At 48.4% G+C, this 23957-nt stretch overlaps 1 protein-coding gene across 3 annotated transcripts in view; it reads left to right on the top strand.

The window, feature by feature from the left end:
* The window catches only part of TSPAN11 (tetraspanin 11), a 70019-nt gene that overhangs the window by 13604 nt on the left and 32458 nt on the right, over positions 1 to 23957 (top strand). For all 3 annotated transcript variants that reach the window (XM_019039440.4, XM_063694072.1, XM_063694073.1), the window contains exons 2-3: positions 13887 to 13981; positions 23577 to 23768. In XM_019039440.4, coding sequence (XP_018894985.3) covers positions 13898 to 13981; positions 23577 to 23768 — 276 coding nt within the window. In that variant the 5' untranslated portion in view covers positions 13887 to 13897. The remainder of the gene's footprint in view (positions 1 to 13886; positions 13982 to 23576; positions 23769 to 23957) is intronic.

Here is a 23957-nt window from a genome sequence, read left to right as displayed (position 1 = left end):
AGGGCCCTGTTGGGAGAACTGGCTGGTGCCTGCACTAAAGCCATCTACACAGAAATGCATCCTGCACGTTCCCACAGGCGCATGCCATAGAAGCAGTGGCCTGCGTTTCACTTCTCTCCTTTCCAATACCTTTGACTTAGGTTTCTTGGGGAACCAGGTGAGAGCCTGAGTGGGATGAGAAATATTTATGTGATTCTCAAAGAGTTCATGAGTGTTCACATGGCTCCTTAGTGCATTCTTTCCTTCATTCATTCATTCAGCATCCGACACCCATACATCAGGTACTCTGTTGGGTGTTCAGGGCCCAGAACTCAACTCATATTTTATCAGATAATATAGCTAAGGGGCATGCCTCAGGCTTCATTAATGGGGATTGTTGACCCTGGGACGTAAGAGCAGGAAGTGGGATGGAGAAATACATAGAGTATGGAGGGAATCCGACAGGTTTGGAGGCTTCAGGAGTATTCAATATTGTTGACAAGCAGCATAACATGGTGGTAAAGAGCCAACCTGGGATGTTTTTTAAGTGAATAGAAGCACTGCTCATAATTATGTCCACATAATTATGTGCAGGTGTAAACCTCTGTCTCCCTTTCCTTTTCTGTAACATGCGGACAATGCGCATGCCTACCTCATGGGGTTGTGAGGATTAAAAGAGATAATGCTTACAAGGCAGGGGTCCCTGACCCCCAGATCATGCCCCAGTAGGAACCAGCCTCACAGCAAGAGGTGAGTGGCAGGTGAACGAGCATTACCGCCTGAGCTCCGCCACCTGTCAGATAAGTGGTGCCATTAGATTCTCATAGGAGCAAGAACCCTATTATGAATTCACATGTGAGAGATCTCAGTTGCACACTCCTTGTGAGAATTTAATGCCTGATGATCAGAGGTGGAACAGTTTCATCCCAAAACCATCCTCCCCCTACCTCCACCATCCGTGGAAAAATTGTCTTGCACGAAACCAGTCCCTGGTGCCAAAAAGGTTGGGGACTGCTGTTATAAGGTACAGCTGATCCTTGAACAGCATGTGTTTAAACTGTGTATGTCCACCTATATGTGCGTATTTTTTAACCAAATACAGATCAAAAATACAGTATTTGCAGGATGCAAAACCCATATATACAGAGGGCCGATTTTCACATGCAAGGGTTCTGCGGGACCGACTGCCAACCTTGAGTATGCATGGATTTTGCTATACTTGGGGATCTTGGAACCAATCCCCCGCATATACTGTAGGACAACTGCTCTTAGTACCATGCCTGATGCATGGTACATGATAAACACTAGCCACGGTTATTCCTAGGCACACAAAATACACAGAGCCTTGGGCGATGCAGAAATGGTCCGAAACTACTGTGCCAGCAGTAAGTCTTGGAATCAGGCCACATTTTTACCCAACCCAGTAAGGAGGGTAGTCACTCCAGTTTTATAGGTGAGAAGAGCTGAGGCCCAAAGGCAAGGAGCAAGTTAGAAACAGAACTGGGACTAGAACCCGGGTCCCTGGGTGTAGGCCTAGCCCCCCTTAAGTTACAATAGTGTTTGGGGGCCTATTGAGAAGGGAAGGAATGTGTAGAGGTGACCCAAGCACCAAGACAGCTGTCACCTTCTGGACTTGATGACCTCACTAGCCCTGCTGGGATGGCAGAGGCCCTGCTGGTGCTGCCTCCTGGAACCCCACCCACGGGGCACCCCAGCTGCAGTCCCGCCTGGGGGCACCTCTTCCAACCCCACCAAGGGTTCTCCTTTTGCTGCGCCTTGCTTCCATCTTGTTGAAAACAGAGATGAAGGGCTTCTCTCACTCTACAGCACTTATCACTGTAGCCATTGCCTTCTTCCCACTTCTTTTAAGTGACTTTCCTGTCTGAGCCAATTTGCTTTGTTAAACTGAGGTCTTGGTTTTCTCCAAGTAGATTTTTCATGGCCACTTGGGAACAGGGCCTTCCCTCACAACCATCAGAATAGAGTACACTAGCAGGCCGGTGGGCTGAGGGGCAGGGGTGCTGAGACTGCATCCCAGCCATCAGATTCGGGCTCTGGATGATGTGTTTTTAGGGTTACCCAATCTTTTCCCATTGTCCTTCATCAGGAAGCTCTTAGAGAGTTGGGTCTAATCATTCCTTTACCCTTGTCTGGCACTGACGCCATAAAATTGAAGTGCATACTGTTCTTACAAATCCTCCATCCCATTTGGTCCTCACAGCCACCACGCAAGGGAGACAAAGCCGGCCCAGCATCATCTCCATCTTACAGAGGAGGAAGGGAGGCTCTGGAGGTCACAGGATTTGTCCAGGGTCAAACTGCTGTAGGTAGCAGCTGGTACTCACACCCAGATCTTCAAACCTGCCAACTAGTGGCTATTTTCTGTTTGCTTCATCACTGATTTTTGTCACAAGCACTGAAGTTCTCATTTCATAGGTCAGACTGCAGCTTTTAAAAAAGAAAAAATGATCTAGGAAAAACATAGCATGCATGTGGCATTGGAATATAACCAAAAAAGAAAAAGAAACACATGTAGCAAACCATCCAGGGACTCTGTGTGTATGTCTGCATCTGGAGAACAAGGACAAGCCAAACCACTTGCCTGATGATAGGAGCAGAGTCCTGACTAAGACGTGGAATGCAATTTGTTACTTGCAAATGAAGTTAAAAAAAAAAAAAAAGTCATGTACAAAAGTCATGTACTTAGGAAAACATGTCTCTCAGGGCATAGAGACAAAGAATTCTTAGTGCTAGGGTTTTAATTCGAGTTCTACTGCACCATCCACGTGACTCTGTAGTTAGCAATCTGACCCTAAGTTTGGTCCAAAAGAGTTGCCTGAATTCATTTACCTGCACACAATGAACATGGTGATAGAAAAGGCCAGCAGTTGCTCAGAAACCCCAGCCCAGCCTGTGCCTCACTGTGCCACTGGCAGCCACTGGACCTCTTGGCCTCAGTCAAGGAGACAGAGGACCAGGGAGAAGATGTGATTCCCTCCAGAGGGTTCTCCAAGCAGTTGGTTTATTTGCAGTGACGGCCATCATGGCACTGCTGACTCAGGTTCCCTTAAGGGTCGGAGAACACTGGCCCTGCTGCCTCCCACAGCCCCGACTGGGGTCTCTGCCCAGGGCAGATCCCCTCATTCTTAGCTTCCACCAGGGACCACCAAGCTAAAAGAAGCTACAAGAAACCCAAACTAGATCTGCACAAGGAAAAGTCAAACATCTGCTCTGCGTGTCTGGGTCTCACTTACTGGGTCTCAAACATCTGCTCTCATGTGTCTGGGTCTCCACTTACTGTTCTGTGCCTCAGTTTTCTCCTCTACAAAAAGGGATGATGATTCCATCATGGGATTATTTTTAGGATTAAATTAATTAATGCACATGCATCACTTGGTTTGCTGCCTAGCATGTAGTTAGCATTTAGTAAATGTTTATGTTTATAATTACTGTATCCACCAATCAAAATCTTGTTGGTAGCCGTGGAAAGAACACTGGCCTGGGAGACAGGAAACCAGATCCTGCCCTGCCACTAATCTGCAGTGTGACTTTGGCCACAGTGTGACCTCCTGTTCCCCCACCCCAAGCTCCACCAAGCTTGCTTGATTCTCACACAAAGGAGCTGAGCTCGGGATCCTTTTGGCTCCTTCCAGCTGCCCCATTCCAAGAGTCTGAGGAAGTCTCACTTCTATGACTGCTTCAGGAAGATGGACAGTCACAGTGTCCACTCATCGGGAATGGAGCAGGAAAGTGAAAATTAAATAAGAGGGAAACGGGCACAGAAGGACAAGGCGGTTGGCATGGGGTGGGGAAATCCACCATGCAGGGGCTGTAACCAAGTTTCATTAGAGGCCAAATTAAGTTATAAATTAAACCATTTAGACTGTTTTTTCCTTTCCAGCTGTCTTTGGCCATCGAGCAGACATGACCTCTTGTTGGCCAAGAACTCAGAGGTAGAAACTGGCACTTATTTAACTGAAGCGGTGGGGAGTGGGGTCTAGCTTACCCCCATAGCAAACACACTAGTTTTGTGGAGAGTTTTCTTTTTTTTTTAAATGACAGATAAAACTGTATGTATTTACCATGTACAACATGATTTTTGAAGCATATATACATTGTGGAATGACTAAGTCTAAATAACAAAGGTAGTACTTCATATAATTATCATTTTGTGGTGAGAGCATGTAACATTCACTCTCTTAGTATTTTTCAGGAATACAATATATTATTAACTATAGTTATCATGTTGTACAATGGATCTCTTGAACTTATTCCTCTTGTCTAAAAATTCTGTACCCTTTGACCATCATCTCCCTAATCCCCCTCACAATCCCCCAGCCCCTAGGAACCACCATTCTATTTCTATGGGATCAACAATTTTAGATTTCACGTGTGAGTAAGATCTTATGTTATTTGTCTTCCTGTGCCTGGCTTATTTCGCTTAACATAAGCCACTTCTGTGTCTATATCCAAAGGAAGTGAAGTCAGTATGTGAAAGAGATATCTGCACTCCCATGTCCGTGTCAGCACTGTTCACAATAGCCAAGATATGGAATCAACCTAAGTGTCCATCAACAGATGAATGGATAAAGAGAATGTGTATATATACACAATGGAAGACTGTTTGATCTTTTAAAAGAAGGAAATCCTGTTGCTTGTGACAATATGGTTGAACCTGGAAGACATTATTTAAAGTGAAATATGCCAGCTTTGTTTTTATTTTAGAAGCACCAAGTTCCCCAGAAGCCCTTCCCTGAGTATGGGGTGCTCCCTGAGTATGAGGTGCTCCCCTCTTAGGGAATAGAGAGTCAGAGTCCCCCAACCTGAGCTTTTGCTAATGGGAGCTTTTGCTAAAAAGCTGATAGGATCCTAAGAGTAGAGGATGTGGAGAAAGGGAGGAAAGTCACAACTAAGTGAGGCCAACCAGACTGTTCCAGGCCCTAACCTGAACCTGACTTCCCAGTGCTTCCTGTTGCACTGGCCCATGCTGCCCAGCCATTCCCCCAGGCCTTTGCTCACACTGCCACCTCTGACTGGGCAGCCCCTCCTTCTTTTCTGCCCTCAGAAACCCTGCCTGTCCTCAAGGACCAGATTAAATGCCACTTCCTTTTGCCATCCCCCTGCCCCCACCACCCCCGTCTGGCAGAATGAACACCCCTCCCTGTGTGTTCCCATTATCAACACAGGCCAGCATCTTGAAAGCGCTTCCCAGTGTCTGGAAGTTGTTTATATGCCTGTGGCCCATCCTCCATGGCTTCTGTCAGCTCCTGAAGGAGTAAGTCCAGTGGTTCTAAGTACCAGGCCTGGCACCTGCTGGGGACTCCATACATGTTTGAGTGTGTAAAGGATGCAGCTGGCCCAGGGCCTGAAAATGCCTTGTATTTATGTCTGATTTATAAAAATCAGCTCCCAAGCACTCCCCAACTCTCTGCCACCCATCACCATTAAAGGACTCAGCTCTGCCCCTCAGCCAACAGTTGTGGTCCCTCTGCTCCTGGTCGCTGGCCCTGGATGGAGCCTTGCCCTGTTCACTAGGACTCCCAGCACATCTGGCCAGCCAGCTGGGCCCTTTCTACATGTCCCTTGTCTTCTCGGTGCTTGAGCCTCATTCACTTAGGGAAGAGGGGATGCAGCCGAAGACACAATGATCCCCAAGTCTCACAGCCCATGACATTACATATCCGGCCCTGAAGAAAGTTGCCAAAATCCATCACCTCACCATCAAGGCATCTGCGGTTGCTTTTCTGAGATGTCGTATGGCATGGGTCCTGCCTATGAAATTAACGGCCCCCAGGGCCTGCTGGCTCCCCCTGAATCCCAGCTTTGTTCTGCAGTCAGAACCTCAGCCTGGAAGAAGGCCTGCTGAGGCCCATTACGAGGATATCTGGGAAATCCTTGACATTTCAACAGGAACTGTGTCCTAAATGTGAGTTTGCATGAGAGGACAGGGCCAGCCTTGTGCTCCGCCCCGCTCAGTTAGTTTGTTTCAGATGTGAAGGATACTTATACTGCAGGGTCCTGAACTTTCAGAACTGGAAGGGGCCTTGAAGAAAATTGATTCAAAGTGTGGTTCCGAGACAAGCAGCATCTGGGAGCAGTGGCCAGCCATCCTGGTTTAACACTGAACAGCACTACCATATTCCAAGAAATCCCCCTGTCCTGGGCAAATGGGGATCATTAGTCACCCTTCTGAGAGCAAATTCTCCAGTGTCTCACCCTAAACCTAATGAATCAGAAACTTTGGGGGTAGACCCAGCAATTTGTGTTTTAACAAGCCCTCCAGATAATTCTGAGACTTGCTCAGGAGAACCATTCTACTGATAGCTGGGAAAACAAACACCCTGAGAAGACAGTAACATGCCTTACCAAGCACAGGCAGCAAAGAAGGGCAGACCCAGAGAAAGGGTCCTGACTGCATTGTGTGGTTCAGCTGCCCCAGCTCAAGCCAACAGGCTCAGAAGGTTACCCAATCAAACTCCATCAGCCTGCTAAGTAAATATGGTACTGAAAAGGACCCAGATCACTTGCTGTGGTTCCTGGGCACCGGGTGCTGCTCTGGGGATCTGGGAAGGTGGGGACAGCCACCTTCAGAGAGGATGGGATTCCTCTGAGCCCTGGAGCATTCAGACAGACAGAGAGGAGCAGGTGTTTCTGATTCAGATCACAGTGTGAATGAAAGCCCGGAGCAAGGATGCAGCAGGGCCTTTCAGAGGTCAAAGAAAAGACCAGCTTCACGGAGGTGGGGGGTCTGGGGGTACGGTCCCTCTCCTTTGTCCTCCTGGGACTGTCCGTGATTCTGTGTCCAGTGTTGATTACCACCCCCAGGTGGGAGTCTCTGCCTTGCCTGCCCCCTACTGTCTGGCTTTTGCCCCTTAGGGACACCTCCTCCCATTGGTTCAAGAAGCCCAATTCCTGTGAACAGAAATAACCTACTTAGGAAGGCCCGTCTGCTTCCCAGAAATCAGAAGACACTCCCCAAAGCTCAGTGAAAACAATTTCAGGGGATTATCCAAAGCCCAGGTCCCTCCGTTCACTGGCGGGGGCAGATAAGCCCACATCAAGTGGCATATGTTTGCTTCTGTCCAGGGGCTACTGCAGCCATTACCATGCCCATCTCGTGTGTCACTCTCTAGGCAAAGAAAAATTATGGGGTACAACAAGGTCCTAGACAGGGGAGTCCATTAGGACAGCCAGGAGGAGGGCTGGAAGTGGTTGCTAGAAATAGTAGCTCCTCCTTCAGCCCTGTCCCCTTTCCCTTGAGGCAGCAGAGCTAAGTGGGTTTTGGAGCCTTTCCCAGTGCACCAGGCATGCTCCAGCCTCCCTTCCTTACAACACAAAAGTGCTTCTGTATTAGTCCATTTTCATGCTGCTGATAATGACATACCTGAGACTGGGAAGAAAAAGAGGTTTAATTGGACTTACAGTTCCACATGGCTGAGGAGGCCTCAGAATCATGGCAGGAGGCAAAAGGCACTTCCTACATGGTGGTGGCAAAAGAAAATGAGAGAGAAGCAAGAACAGAAACCCCGATAAACCCATCAGATCTCATGAGACTTATTCACTGTCACGAGAATAGTAAGCGAAAGACTGGTCCCATGATTCAATTACCTCCCCCTGGGTCCCTTCCACAACATATGGGAATTCTGGGAGATATAATTCAAGTTGAGATTTGGGTGAGGACACAGCCAAACCTTATCATTCTGCCCCTAGCCCCTCCAAATCTCATGTCCTCACATTTCGAAACCAATCATGCCTTCCCATCCATCCCCCAAAGTCTTATTTCAGCATTAACCCAAAGGTCCAGAATCCAAAGTCTCATCTGAGACAAGGCAAGTCCCTTCCGCCTATGAGCCTGTAAAATCAAAAGTGAGCTAGTTACTTCCTAGGTACAATGGTGGTACAGGTATTGGGTAAATACAGCCATTCCAAATGGGAGAAATTGGCCAAAACAAAGGGGTTACAGGGCCCATGCAAGTCCAAAATCCAGTGGGGCAGTCAAATTTTAAAGCTCCAAAATGATCTCCTTTGACTCCAGCTCTCACATCCAGGTCATGTTGATGTAAGAGGTGGGTTCCCATGGTCTTAGGCAGCTCTGCTCCTATGGCTTTGCAGGGTACAGCTGCTTTCACAGGCTGGCACTGAGTGTCTGCAGCTTTTCCAGGCGCATGGTGCAAGCTGTTGGTGGATCTACCATTCTGGGGTCTGGAGGACAGTGGCCCCCTCCTCACAGCTCCACTAGGCAGTACCCCAGTAGGGACTCTGTGTGGGGGCTCTAACCCCACATTTCCCTTCCACACTGCCCTAGCAGAGGTTCTCCATGAGGGCCCCGCCCCTGCAGCAAACTTTTGCCTGGGCATCTAGGTGTTTCCATGTGTCTTCTGAAATCTAGGCAGAGGTTCCCAAACCTCAGTTCTTGACTTCTGTGCACCCACAGGCTCAACACCACGTGGAAGCTGCCAAGGCTTGGGGCTTCCACCCTCTGAAGCCACAGCCCGAGCTTTATGTTGGCCCCCTTTAGTTACAGCTGGAGCAGCTGGAACACAGGGCACCAAGTCCCTAGGCTGCACACAGCAGAGGGACCCTGGACTCGTCCCACAAAACCACTTTTTCCTTCTTGACTTCTGGGCCTGTGATGGGAGGGGCTGCCATGAAGACCTCTGACATGCCCTGGAGATATTTTCCCCATTGTCTTGGGGATTAACATTTGGCTCCTCATTACTTATGCAAATTTCTGCAGCTGGCTTGGATTTCTCCTCAGAAAATGAAGTTTTCTACTGCATTGTCAGGCTGCAAATTTCCCAAACTCTTATGCTCTGCTTCCCTTATGAAACTGAATGCCTTTAATAGCACCCAAGTCATCTCTTGAATGCTTTGCTGCTTAGAAATTTCTTCCACCAGATACCCTAAATCATCTCTCTCAAGTTCAAGGTTTCACAAATCTCTAGGGCAGGGACAAAATGCTGGCAGTCTCTTTGGTAAAACATACAAGAGTCACCTTTGCTTCAGTTCCCAACAAGTTCCTCATCTCCATCTGAGACCACCTCAGCCTGGACCTTATTGTTCATATCACCATCAGCATTTTGGTCAAAGCCATTCAACAAATCTCTAGGAAGTTTCAAACTTTCCCACATTTTCCTGTCTTCTGAGCTCTCCAAACTGTTCCAACCTCTGCCTGTTACCCAGTTCCAAAGTTGCTTTCACATTTTCTGGTATCTTTTCAGCAACATCCCACTCTACTGGTACTAATTTACTATATTAGTCCATTTTCACACTGCTGATAAAGACGTACCTGAGACTGGGAGGAAAAAGAGGTTTAATTGGACTTACAGTTCCACATGGCTGGGGAGGCCTCAGAATCATGGTGGGAGGCAAAAGGCACTTCTTACATGGTGGCAGCAAGAGAAAATGAGAAAGATGCAAAAGCAGAAACTCATGATAAACCCATCAGATCTCGTGAGACTTATTCACTATCATGAGAATAGTACATGAGAATAGTATGTGAAAGACTGGCCCCCATGATTCAATTACCTCCCCCTGGGTCCCTCCCACAGCACATGGGAGTTCTGGGAGATACAATTCAAGTTGAGATTTGAGTGGGGACACAGCCAAACCATATCAGCTTCCTTTCCCAGGCCTCCTAGCTGCTTCCCTCCTGGCCTTGTCATTTGAAAATATCCACCTCCAGGTCTCATTTCCTCCCACCTCATGGGGCACCCCTAACCCTCCACCTGTCCTCCACAGATGAAAGTGAGCCCTTGCTAGTCCTCATTTGACTGAGACCTCTTGACAGCATGTGGCACTGTAGGCCACCCTGTCTTCCCTGGCTTCCAGGACCCTGCACTCCCCTGGTTCTCCTTCTACCCTCCCCCTCACACATCATTTTGCTGCCTGGTTGCTTCTTCCTCCAGTGGCTCTCTTTTTAGACAGCAGGGCTCCTCCTCAGAATCTTTCCTCCCCTGCCTCTTACACACACTGCCTGCCTGATGGGATCTCCTCTGTATGCTGTTCAGGCATCTGTCCCCTACTCTCCATTCCCCCCACCCCCTTCTCTTTCTTGGACTTAAGCATCACCATCCTGGGGTTGGCATCACCTTCAGGATGTGAATCCTAGTCCCTGAGCTTGGCATGTAAGGTCGCTCTTGACTTGACCCCCTGCATATCCTTCAGCTGTCACTCCCTCCACTCATACTCTGTACCAGTGGCCTCCAAAGTGGAGACAGACAGTACACTGGGGTGCAGAGAGGACTTACTAGAATCTGTATCCCTAATTATTTTTTCCTTTAAACAATGCAGAATTAAATTTGAATATCTGCAATATAGATTGACAATAGTACGTGAATAATATTTATCAATAAGTTAGCGGGGGCAGTTGTACAGTCAGAATTGCTTGGCCACCACCACACGGCATTGTCTCTGGTCTTGCTGTGTGAGACCTGCTGTGCCTCAGCATGGGATGCTCTCACACCCCTTAGTACCCACTGCTTCCTCTGCTGTACCAGGGTGATGTTAGCTGTGAGCAATAGCATATTCAAACATGTAGCTGAAAGAAACTACAAGTTTGTCTTTCTCTCATGTAAACTCAGTTTGCAGGTAAGCAGCTCAGGGATGGTATGGCAGCTCTAAAATCATCTGACACCCAGACTCCTTGAACTTATTGACCTCCCCTTTTCAACCCATGGTTTCTAGCTCATGGCCCAGGATGGCTGCTTGAGCTCCAGCCATAACATCAGCATTCCCACCAACCAAAAGAAAGGGAGAAGAGAGACATCCCCTACACACACACATTGAGGATACCTCTGATTATTAGAGATAAAGAATGGCATTTATTAATGATTAAGAATTTGATCTACCAGAATGATATCACAACTCCAAATTTCTTTACAACCTATAAAATATCTACAAAATATATGAAGCAAAAATTAACAGTATTAAGTGAGGGATAAATAAATTCACAATCATAGTGGGAGTCTGTAATATACCTTTTTCAATAGCCAATAGAACATATCAGTAAGGATATAGAAGACGTGAAAAGTACAATTAACAAATTTGATCTAACTGACACATACAGAATTCTGTACCCTATAATGACAGGATTCTCATTCTTTTCAAATGTGTGTGAAACATATATCAAAAAATGATCCTTGTAAGAAGTTGCTTATACCACTTCTTATATACCATTTCCTGGCCAGCAGTGAATCCTGGCTATACCTAGCAGGACAGGAGGCTGGGAAATGTTGTCTGTTCCAGGTGACTAAGTATCTAACTAAAATTGAGAAGTTCTATTCTAACAAATATTCTAACAAATATTAGGGGAACCAGCAGTCTCTGGGCGCTCCCCTTCCTCCTTTGCCCTGGTATCTGGTCCTGTGAGTATTGCACAGTGGGTAAAAGCTTGAGCCCAGAGGCAGAGATTCTTTATTCAGCTCTGGCTTTGTCATGTACTTGCTATGTGACTTTGGATGAATTATTTAACCTGTCTAAACCTCGATTATATTATGAAATGGGAATAACCCTATTTCATAGGGGTATTGGGAAGATGGACCGAAATAATGAGTGTAAAGCACTTAGTTCTGTACCTGGCACATAGTAAGTGTTCCATAAATACTAGCTACATAACTTGCCCAAGGTCACACAGCCAGTAAAATGGCCAAGCTAGCTTTCAGATCCAGTCATCTGGCTGCAGCCTGGTACTGACACTTCTTTGGAGCCTCTGCCACCCTGGGCCCCAAATATGGTGTTAGGGGAAAGGAGCACTGAACGGTGGAGAATAGGAAACTCAACTACAGATTAGCCATGTGACCTTAGAAAAGTCATTTTTAAATATGCATCTTAAATATGTAAAATTCCTCATTCTTTCTGCAGAAGATTGAATTAAGTGAGCCCAAAGGTTTCCCCTGACCCTGACATTTTGTGGTTCTATTTTCCCCACCACTAATGACTGAAATTTTACCATTAGAATGGTTTCTTTTCCTTAAGCCTTGTCTTCTGCCTGAAGTTCTTTTTAAAAAATACAATTTTCCTTTAGAGGGCAGGGCCCCGACTCTGTGGTTTGAGTGAGTGAATCAGGCCCCTTTGCTGCAAGTAGAGAGAAAGTTCTGGGGCAGAAGTCCAGTGGCCCTGCCTGGGAGGGGAGAGAGACTGCAGACAGGAGTGGCCAGGCCCCACAAACTCTGCCACTTGCTAAGGGCCTGCGGTGGCCCAGGAGACGCTGCACCTGGTCTCTTGTCAGGACTGACTGCATAATGGCCGTGAAATCGCTCCCATTAGATCCCCTGGCCGACCCCACCCATGGACATTTCTTACAGGCTTCCTTTTTTTCTCCTTCTGTATTTATTCCACCACCCTATCTCGAAAACTGAATTGGAGAAAAATGAGTTTTGTGTTTTCTTAACGAGAAGACTAGCAGTCTTAAATTACCTTCTTCAACGTCTGCAAATAGAAATCACAAATACGTCAGCCACATTGTCTTTTCCCTCTTCCTTTCTTCCTGTCTCAGTGAGCCCATGAGCTTGAAATAAGAGGCAGAACAGTGGCTCAGAGGAAATAATTGGGGCGTGGTCAAGCACCAGCCCAGGAGGCAAGAATAGGATGAAAGGATGGTCCAGCTGGGGGTTGGAAATAATGGAGGAAGAGATGGAAATGCTAAATTCCCCTGGCTCAGCATGTGTGTCTTCTCTGCAGGCCCAGCAGCCATGGTCCGTTATAAGACTGAACAGGACGACTGGCTGATTGTCTGCCTGAATAAGCATAAGCCATGCCTCATTGCTTATGGTTCTGAAATAAAAAGAGGTTCCCAAAATGGGGGTAATTTCTTAAAGAGCAACTACTCTGTGAGTGTGGGTGTGCAGGTGCCCAGGGGCACATGCAGCTCGAGGAGAAGAGGAAACTACAAAGGTTTCAGACTTTCTGAGGTTCAGACTGAGAAGCAAGCAGGATTACCAGGCACAGTAGGCCCTCTCTGCCTGTATCACCACCATTGATGTCATACTTCCCAGAGAGTCCATCAGTGGGCATCAGAGCAAGGGACAGCATGGTGCTGGGGTAAAGACGGGAGTTTTAGGACTAGAGTCTTAGGCTCTAGCCCCAGTTCTTTGACATGTAATAATAGCTAACATTGAACACTTATTACATGCCAAGGACTATGTTAAACACTTCACATAGATTATTTCATTTAATCTTCAAAACAACCCTATGATATATGTGTCATTATTATCCCCATTTACAGATGAGAATGCTGAGGGATGGGAGGTCATGTAACTTGCCCAAAGTATCACACATCTTGTGACAGATCAGGGTGTGAACCCAGGGAGTCAGACTCCAGAGGCTCTTGTGCTTCTTCCTGCCAAACCACCAGGCCTGTCTGGGCCTGCTTCCTCATCTGAAAAGTCAAGCTGCAGCGGCCAGGTGGGGTGGACTGGGTGATCACTGGGGCCCTTTCCAACACAGGTGCTCTGCTCTGGGGCTCAGGCCACACCTGTGGATGCAGAGTCCTGTTCAAATGATGCAGAGTGCAAGTTTCCTATGCAAAGTAGTGATGCTGAGTGTGTGTGTGTGTGTGTGTGTAGGACAGGTAAACTTGTGTCCTGCAACCCTGGTGAGACAGGAAAAGAGATTAAGAACATAGTAAGACCAGCGCAAAGTCTGTGGGAGACTTGTAGGTTAGACCTTTGTCAAGAGGACAAAACTGACATCTAAAGGTCTGGAAGATTCTGCCCCAATTCACCTCTATTTGGTGTCCTTAGCAATTCCCACATCTTTGCTCCATGCTGCACATGCAGAGCCTCAAAGCCCCCGGCAGATAGGTTAATGAGCACTTTGAAGGGAACCTTGCCAAGATGCTCTGGCTCTGGGAAGGACAAGGTGGTTCTCGGTGATTCCCCAGCCCAGCATATGTGTCTTCTCTGCAGGCCCAGCAGCCATGGCCCACTATAAGACTGAGCAGGACGACTGGCTGATCATCTACTTGAAGTATTTACTCTTTGTCTTCAACTTCTTCTTCTGGGTGAGTGTATTCTGCACACACATCCTCTTCCCCGAGCACTGAATGAGTCAAGCCACCTTTTGTTTTTTTGTGTCACCACTTTGAGGTTGATATCTTCCAAATCAAAGATCAACGATCAACCATGGGTGAATTCTTCCCACTTTAAAGCAAATATGTACATTTGCTACTGAGAAGGAAGAAAAGAATTGGGTCTGCAGGTTGGCATGGAGTTCGTACCACATGGCATCTGAATAGAGGCACAAACATAACAATAGGCTTTGTGTTCTAGCCCTGCTGTACAAAGGGTCCAGTTCTTTCTTCCCCACTAACTTGTTGCACCAGCGCCTTTTGGAAAATGTGACTGCCTGAAATAATAACTTGTTTTCCACTGAAATCCATTCACCTTTCATGGTTAACATCCTCCAGGCCCAGGGCAGAGAAACAGAAGTCCTGGAGGCTCCGACTACTGCTGCCTGTGATGAAAATAATCTCTATGGCAACTCTCCTCAGGAGCCTGCCTGGGTGAGGTCTTCCAGAGGAGTGTAGTCTGTTCACTTGAAGCAATCATCTGGGTAATTGGGAGCAGAATACCATCAGTTCCCAAAAATAGACACTGGAATATATATATTTGTTATTACAGTCTCACTAAATTTGAGAAGGTAGAAGAGTGACAAGAGTACAGGCTTTGCAGGCAGCTGTACCCATGCTCTGCTGACTACTAATGGTGGAGCCTTGGGCAACTTACCTAACTTCAAGAAATCTGCTTCCCCAGCTGCAATTCAATGATAATTTCTAGCCTGTTGGGGTTGCATTCAATAAATGCAGTATTTTGAATATATTAGATGTCAAATGCCTGAAAATACCACCAAATCAACCCATGATAAGGCATAGCTGGGCTTCCTGCTACCATGGTAAGGGAGAAGACACTTGACAGAGTCTTAGAAGCATCTCAGAAAGGCAAATGCAAAAGTGGGGGACATGTCTGAGTTTTCAGGGTCTTTCTTGCAGGGGCTTGCTTAAGATTGGGAAGGACCATGATGTGAGAGTTTAGGATGGGTAGACATGGCAAGGCAAGAGTTTTGAAGAGTCTTGGAGAATAAACCAGTCATTAGATGCTATCTGTTAAAAAGTTGTGCGATCTGCTATTTGTTTAAATGTTGTTTGCAAAGTTCCTGAAAGGAATAATAAAATAATTTGTCACTTTTATCTTCCTGGGCAAGAGTTTCCTGCAATAGTGAAGTTGTGATGATGAAGATGGTGCAATAATAAAGCTGTGTTGATATGGATAGTAAACTGTGTGGTAGAGATGGTTTCCATTCTGAGAGACAAATCCAATAGGATGATTAGGATTCTTGCTAAGTAAGCATTTCTTTTTAAGAATAACTATTTATTTCCTGATTATAAAAGTCTTATGTATCCACTACAGATAACCTCTAAAATATTAAAAAGTATCATAAAATAAAAATTGTTCTTATCTCATTAAGTTCATTTCAAAATGCCATAAACTGGATGGCTTCAAACAACAAAAATTTATTCTCTCACAGTTCTGGAGGCTAAAAGTCAAAAATCAAGGTGTCACAGGGCCAAGCTCCCTATGAGACTTGGATAGAATCTTTCCTCGCCTTGTCCCAGCTTCTGGTTGTGGCTGCTGATTCTTGGCACTCCTTGGCTTGTGGCTGCATCACTATAGTCTCCAAGGCCTCTGTCATCACACACTGTTGTCCCTGTGTGTCTCTGTCTTCACATGATGTTTTCTTCTTACAAGGACACCAGTCATATTAGATTAGGGCCCACCCTAATGACCTCATCTTAACTTGATTACATCTGTGAATATCATATTTCCAAATAAGGCCACATTCACAGGTACCAAGGGTAAGGATTTCGACGTATCTTTTGGGGGACCCAGTTCAACCCAAACCACTGGCCACCCCAGGAACAGCCTCTGTTGACATTCCCTCTAGACTTTGCTTTGATCAGGGCAGGAGACGGTGGTGACTTACATTGTGGGAGTGTCAATGGGGATCTAAATATTTGCAGAGAGTGAAGGGATTTATAAGGTGAAATTGTCAAGATTGGGTCCTTAACCTAAAAAGGCATCTGGGACATGTGGATGGTGGATGGTGGAGCTCTTCATTGTAAACAAGAGACCAAGGTTCAGCCTCAGTCTCCAATAGCGCTGGCTTTAAGACTTTTGGGATCTTGTCCCGTGTAAGATATACACTGAAGCATAAGGAACAGTTACGTGGAACATTGTTCACCAAAGTAAGCTTTACGCTTATGGTGTGTGATGCACTCAGATATTTTTTTCTATTTTGATTCTTTCCTTCTTTTCGTTTTTAGTGCAGCTTTCAACCCACTAAACTTATATCACAACCCTAATGGGTCACATTCCAAAGTTTGAAAAATTCAGAGCCATCTTCACCTCCACCTGAACGAGGGCAGACTTCAGGTGGCAATCCTTCCCCATCACCCTGTCCCTCACTCCCACCTCCCCCTGGCCCCTGCCACCTAGAATTTCAGTTAAGCTGATGTCGATTGGATGATCCTACAGAGCAGGGAAGGAACCAAAAACGCTGACGCTTTCATGCCTCCTTTGGGACCGTAAAAGAAAATGTGGTCAGGGTTTCCTCTGTGGCCACCCAGGAGATGTTTCTTTCCCCTCCGTTCTCTTCCATGGCTCCCTATGGTGCCCATCGCCCCTGCAATGGTGTTCTCTAACTTATTATTTTATTCAGCTGCTTGGCTGTGTTAATAATCAAAACTTTTCTAGCCCCCCAGACACCCTGTCAGGCTATGGGGAGCACTGAGGAAGCAGCTGCTCCCTTGCGTGGAGAGGCTGCCTCTGCTCCAGAAGCTGTGTCCTGCCCTTGAGCATTAGCTGAGGCCTTGGTATTTCCCCGGGGACCAGGGATACATGGGGCTAAGACAGGTGGCAGAGAACACGGAGGACTTGAGCCCCAGCAGGGGAGTGAGATGACTTGAGAGCATCACTTCAGGAGTCAGGGAGGCCGTGGGAGGGAAGCACCTTCTGCCGAGTCTCAAAGCCCTTCTCTTCATACATCAACATCCCACTGAACGTGGCTGCTGCCCACCTTCCAGGCTTGCCATCTAAGAAAGAACAGGTGATGGCTTTTCTGCTGCACCCCTTTTTTAGTTGCTGAATGGCCTGGGACCGCCCCCCCCCACCCCATGGTCTTCTGCCCCTCTGTGCTGTCAGGATCTGCTGGGAGACAGGGTCACAGTCGAGGGGATGTGCATTTGGTCTGCACAGTGCCATGGCAGGTGAGACAAGTCAGGATGAAGCCTGGGATAACCCCTTCTAGCTGCTCTGCTGTAGCTCAGGACTCTAGGCCTGCTGTAGCCCAGACACCAATGACTTGCTTCCCGGGCCAAGCAGCTTCATTGTGGGTCAGCAGCCCAATCGGTTAAATGGGCACTAAACTGAGCATTAGGATTCCTAATTTCTGCTCTCCATGCTTCCTTTGGCTTTCTTGTGTGACTATGGAAAAGCCACTTCTCTCTAGGCCTTGGTTTGTCCATCCAGAATATAAAAGGGGTTGAAATCAATCAATCCCTCCCTCCCTCCCTCCCTTCCTCCCTTGCTTCCTTCCATCCTCCTGTCCTGCCTCCCTCCCTCCCTCCCTTCTTTCCTTCCTTCCTTCCCTCCCTCCCTCCCTCCCTCCTTCCTTCCTTCCTTCCTTCCTTACATGTGTAGCCCTCTGCTAGGGATATTAAGATGAACGAAGTTTAATCAAGAGGCTAAAAGAGGAGGCACACAAGGTAACCAATAAAATAAATAGAGTATGAGTGTAATTATGGAAACGTGCAAGACCTGGAGTTGGTACAGAGGACAGAATGATTTGCTGGGAGAGGGGGGCAGGGACAGCTCCAAGGAAGGTTTCCTCTGGGCTCTGAGCTGGGTTTGGAAGATGAACAGGTGATCTCATGTTCCCTCCCAGCTCCACCCCTCAGTAAGACTCATGAGATTTTGCTCTTGTTATAGGGGTAGATGGGACTGGGGAAGACAGCAGAGGAGGTAGTGTTCTGATTTATTTTATCAAGGGCTCTTTAAAGCCAGAAAGCCAAAAACAAGGATGCCTCAAAGTGGGAAATAGCCCTTAGCATAACAAGCCTATCCTTGAAGATTCCATAAACCAAGGCAGCAGGAGCATGGGCAGAGCTGGGGAGAAATGCATGCCTGGCACTCAGAGAAGGTCATTCATGAGGAGGGTGAGCAGCAGCACCTGATGCACGCTTTCGTGTGCCCTCCTGGAGAGCTCGGCATTTTGGGCGTGGGACTGGGGTGCCGTCCACCCTGCCTGCATGTGGGTATAGGGCTCAGCTGTGCTCTCTCGGGGCTGCAGCCTAAGGTTCAGCTGACTCTTCTGATGTGGGAATGGGAAGCCATTCTGTAAAAGAAACTGAGTCTTGTTCAGACCTGGTCTCCCAGTCCTCTCCCTGAGCTCCCATGCTGTGTTTGCTCCCCAAATTAGACCCATTCACTTCTCCGTCATAGCAGAAGTCACTCTGGTGGTTACTAAGTCAGGTCTTTCAACCCAGTGTCCTACAAGTGATCCCGGGGCAGGGGCAGGGGCAGTGGCAGTGTCAGGCGTGGGCCCCATGATGGCCCAAGAGCGTGGCATCATTGTAGCAGGTGCACAGTGGGTATTGATTGAAAGAAAGAATGAGAGTAACCAAGCATCAGTATCTTAAGATACCAAGGGCGCAACCCCAGCCTTTCCAGGAGCCTCTTCTTAATGACCCAGAGAAAAAGCCTATTCCTCTCTGGGACTGCTGGGACTTTGTGGACTGCCCCTTTAAAAATCAAAACAGCCATAAAGCAGGAAAGAGAAACACTAGCTGTTGCCCCAGGAGCTCGGCAGACAGAGGCAGGTAGGGGAGCAGATGCCATTTCCACAGCCCTCTACAGAGCCTCATCCACTGAGTCTCACACTCACTGGGGCAGCTCCCGGGTACCAGGCCGTGTGCTGGGCTGCGTTCTGAGGGGACTGAGGGGACTTTCCCCTGCCCCAAGTGTCGAGGGCTGCTGTGAGGTGAGCAGCACCACAGGCATGCAGGAGAGGGATGAACTCACCTGCCCAGGACAGAGCAGGTGCCACACTCAAAATCTCAAAATGGGCCTTAGAGGGTGTGTAGGAGTTCAACGGAAGAGAAAGGGCAGAGAGAACAATGCGTGAAAGGTGGGCAGGAAAAAGAGAGAGCCTCCCTGAGGCCCACAGAGGCTGTGTTGCTTATGCAAATCCACACAGCCAGTAAACAGAAGGCTTGGACTCGGACACCGCGCCACGCCCTGGAGTTCACGCTGTTTACCACTCTGCTAATAGTGCCTGAGTTACTAGGTAACCACACTGTTTTCAAGAAGAAGCAACTACTTAGTTCAAAGTGATTAAAACCCAGGAAAAAAAATACAAAAATTAGCCAGGCGTGGTGGCGCGTGCCTGTAATCCTAGCTACTCAGGAGACTGAGGCAGGCGAATCGCTTGAACCTGGGAGGCAGAGGTTGCAGTGAGCCGAGATCGCGCCACTGTGCTCCAGCCTGGGTGACCGAGTGAGACTCTGTCTCAAAAAAAAAAAAAAAACCGAGGTGTGGGGGGAAGAAAGTACCAGAAGATGATGCCAAAAAGTCAGGTTAAGGCCAGACAGTAAGAGCACCGAGGCCATGCAAAAGAGTTTTTGGGCTTGGTGCCCGGGGCATGGGAGCTGGTGGGGACTTCTCAGCCGGGGGTGCCTTGGGGGATCAGCCTGTGGGCGGAACAGGAGCCAGGAGCCGGGAGCCAACTGTGGTGGGGAACCGAGGTGGACAGTGTGGCGGGGAGATGGAGACAGGTTTGAGGGCAGAGGGGAATTGGCACATGGTTGTCGTTGAGAGAAGGAGGAGCCTATAGTGACCCTGTGGTGTCTGTGGGTGGGTGGGTGGGTGGGTGATGGCGCGGCGCCATGTATGAGACTGAGCAGGGAGGAGGAGCACAGATGATGAGTGTGGTTCCCATGGGTGAGCTCCTGTCCAACCCAGAGGCTTTTCAGTCCAGTGTGGGGCTTGGCATGTAGCAGGTGGCCAGTAAACACAAAGTCTACTATCACCCTGTACACTTCCCGTCACCCTGTGCATTTCCCACATCCTGAGCCATGGGCTCCTCCTCACTGAGGGTGGAGAACTCCCCTCCGCAGAGGATCCTTCCTTATTGGGATTCAAGTGTTCCTGGCTCCTGCCCCATCCCTTTCCTTCCTTCGTTGCAGAAGCCCTACGGTAGCGAGACAAAGAAAAATGCCTACAATTACTTTTATACCCTCTGCCTGCTTTCCTCCAGGTCTGCTGCCTTATTTCTCTCAGCCCCTCAGGCATGTGCAGCCACTCAGGTTAATGCTTCACCCCATCATGTTTCTTTCCTATGAATATAAAGTTCCTAAAATTACACAACAGGGGTGACCTGCTCTGCCCCTCCTGGCCAGCTTGCATCCTTGTCGCCTGGCTTCACCCTCTGCAGGGCTTGCTGGCTAGTCGGCCACAGGCTATGGCTTTGAAAAATGTAGTTATTGCCCAGGCGCGCTGGCTCACACCTGTAATCCCAGCACTTTGGGAGGCTGAGGCAGGTGGATCACCTTAGGTCAAGAGTTCAAGACCAGCCTGACCAACTTGATGAAACCCCATTTCTACTAAGGATACAAAAATTAGCCAGGCGTGGTGGTGCACGCCTGTAATCCCAGCTACTCAGAAGGCTAAGGTGGGAGAATTGCTTGAACCTGGGAGGTGGAGGTTGCAGTTAGCCAAGATCGCACCACTGTACTCCAGACTAGGCGACAGAGCGAGGAAAAAAGAAAAATGTAGTTATTACCCTCATGGAAAACCACGCTAGATTCTGTAAAGAGCCAAATACTGTTGAATCAACTGTATGCCAATGGTTGTTGAATAGTTCACTGGGGTCAGATCTCTCCCCACTCCATCAAGTCCCTCTTCCTGCCTCTTCTGCTGCTTTCTGCTGACTTAGGCAGTTTCCAGGCGGCTTGAGTGACAGCCATGAGCCATTAATTCAGAACCATCTTGCCAGAGGTTCTTTGACAGAAGCTTGACCTCTGGTACCAGCAGGGACAGTTTAACCATATGGAAGGGACCTCAGATATGGTCCCATCCAGTGCCACCAGTTTACAGATGAAGAAACTGAGGCTTAGAGGGGCTGCATATCTGTCCCACAATCATGTGGTTAGTCAGGGGCACAGTCAGAACTAGAACCCAGGCTGCTGACTTCTGCCCTCCCGTGACCCCCTCTGGTGACCCATCCAACAGTGAGCAGTGTTAATTTTCCTGTCCAGAGAAAAGCTTGTTTTCTAAAGAGATGACCATGTCCCAAGCAGGTCTTCCAAAGGAATGAAACCCTCTCATTCCTTACAGCTAAGCCTAAGGACTGGGAGGGGGTGGAGGCTCTCAAAACATTAGATCCTGGGGAAAAGTAATCAAAGGGGTTCCCAGTAGTTACAGGTTGGGAACCACTGGTCTAATACAACTCCCTTATTTAAGAGATGAAGAAGCTGAGGTCCGGAGAGGTTAAGGGACTATGTTTAGGTCACACCGCTAGTTATGCAAAGTTGGGACCCTCACCCAAGCCTTCCAGGCATGCTGAAGGGGGCAAAAAGAATTCCATGCAGGATATTTGGCTGCAAACCCTCACTTTACACAATTTTATTGACCTAAACTCAGGAAATCCCTCACTGGTCATGGAGGTTGTGTGAGCCACAGATAACCTATACCCACAGATCATTTTAAAACCTATTCTAGGATTTCATTGAATCTAAGATATCATCAGTGGTAAGATACACTATTGTTTTTTGTACCACTAAGAAAAACTACTGCCAAGTACAATTATAAAATACCATCAGTCATAAGATACATCCCAATTTTAGAGATGTTAAAATGTGAGAGAAAAATGTGTGCATCACGGAATTGAAGAAATCTGCATGATAGCCACTCCCATTCTGTTTGCTGTAGCCCAGATGGTGTCCTTCCACCTGGCTCTTCCACCTGGTGGAGGTGCCAATGGAGATTAAATGGCACTTTGAAGAAATAGTATCTATTAAAAACACAGAGTAGAGGATCAGGCCCAGCCCAGTCTGTGGGATCTGGGGACAGAGTCCTGGATTTGCTCTCAGGAGACGTGGGGTTGAATCTCAATTCTAAAACTCATGGTGTCATCTTGGGCACAGTCTTATTCTCTTCAAGCCTCAATTTCCTCATCTGCAAAATGCAGAATATGTGCCCTGCCACCCTGCCCCATGCTCACAGAGCTGTTGCAAAGCTCAGAAGAGAAAATGGTAAATACATGTTCGTTTGCTCAACGGATGTCTGTGACTGCCCAGAACAGAGAACTGGGAAATGACAGGGTAGGTTATATGGAGTCTTCCTGGGGCAGATGGGGAGCTCCTTTCAGTGACAAGGCTCAGGGGGCATGGACAGAGCCCAGGGCACTTCTCTAGCTTTGACCACGCCCAGGACTCCTTGAGGAAGCGTCCCACACCCATTAGAGAAAAGAGACCCATCCTTAAATGGGGGCAGGGAGACTAGCGGGCAGAAGTCCACCTTCCCAGGAGCAGATGGCAGAGACCGTCAGAGGTCCCAGGGGTCCTGTCCCCAAATCCTGGGCAAACACCCTTATACTCCCCATCTGGCACCCTGAAGATGCTGTGCGTGTGTGCATACACACACATTATGCCCTTCTGGGTCCAACAGTCACAGAAAGAGTTACTTGGCTTCATTGCAAATAGAACCAGCCAAGCCGAGCCATCCCTGCTATATTTCCCAAATACTCCAGTTTCTAAGGAGGCATCCCCCTATCTGCAAATCAGGAGGGTCCTATCCCTCCCCTCTTCTCAGGACCAAAGGGGAATCAGACAATTAGCAAAAGTTTCTCCTCCTGCAGTCCCAGGCGGCTCCAGCCTGTCAAGAACCCTGACTCTTCAATCATGGAGGCAGTGTGACTGAGTGGGCAGGCCCTGGGCTCTGAGTTCTCCTCCTGTCTCTGCCCCTAACCCTGCCCCCAACTACAGGCAGGACCTTGGACAATTTACCTTTCCTCCGTGGGTCTCAGTTTCTTCCTCGTAGAGTAGGGATAAAAAGCCCAGCTGTGCTTCCCCAATGGGCAAACATAAGGATTAAACAAGGCGCGGTGCTCGAACGAGCCCCACCAGGGAAGTGTGGACAGAGGGAAGAAGTGCTCTGAAGGGATAGGAGCCAGGGGTGGCAGGAGTTGGGGAGGTGAAAAGTTGGAGAAGCAAAGGGACTCAGATACGTTGGTCATCCCTGACACTGCAGTCCTCTCCCCTGGCCTCATACGCAATAGGCCACCACGGTAAAAAGCACCGAATTCACGGTCGGACCTGGATTCAAAACCTGGCTCTGCAGGTTGCTTACCTTGGACAAGTCTCCTAACCTCTCTCAGCCTCGATTTCCTCATCTGTAAAATTGGGTAACCATACCATTCTCGCCTCCTTTGGAGGACTGAATGAGCCAGTGCAAGAGAAGTGCCTGGCACCCTGTGGGCACTGAACGGATAGCAGCTGCCGAGGCCCCCGCCACCCCCTGCTCTAACCCGGTGGTCTCCTGCAGGTCGGGGGAGCAGCTGTCCTGGCTGTGGGCATCTGGACCCTGGTGGAGAAGAGTGGCTACCTCAGCGTCCTGGCCTCCAGCACCTTTGCCGCCTCCGCCTACATCCTCATCTTTGCGGGCGTACTTGTCATGGTGACTGGCTTCCTGGGCTTCGGTGCCATCCTCCGGGAGCAGAAGGGCTGCCTCTCCACGGTCAGTGCCCGCCCTGTGCTCTGCAGGGAGGGGGAGCCCTGCACCACCCAGTCAGGTTTCCAGCAAGTGAGAGGGGCCCCAGCCCTGGAGTGGGAGGGGCTGAGGCTGTGGGAGTGCCCGAGAGGGGGTGGCTGCTCCTGGGTCTGGGGTTTGCCACGGTCTCCAGGTTCTTAGGACCCAAGCAAGCAG

The sequence above is a fragment of the Gorilla gorilla genome, chromosome 10 (assembly GCF_029281585.2).
Source record: "Gorilla gorilla gorilla isolate KB3781 chromosome 10, NHGRI_mGorGor1-v2.1_pri, whole genome shotgun sequence".
Taxonomy (NCBI): domain Eukaryota; kingdom Metazoa; phylum Chordata; class Mammalia; order Primates; family Hominidae; genus Gorilla; species Gorilla gorilla.
The sequence above is the reverse complement of the archived record's forward strand: the minus strand, read 5'-3'. Positions and strand labels throughout refer to the sequence as shown.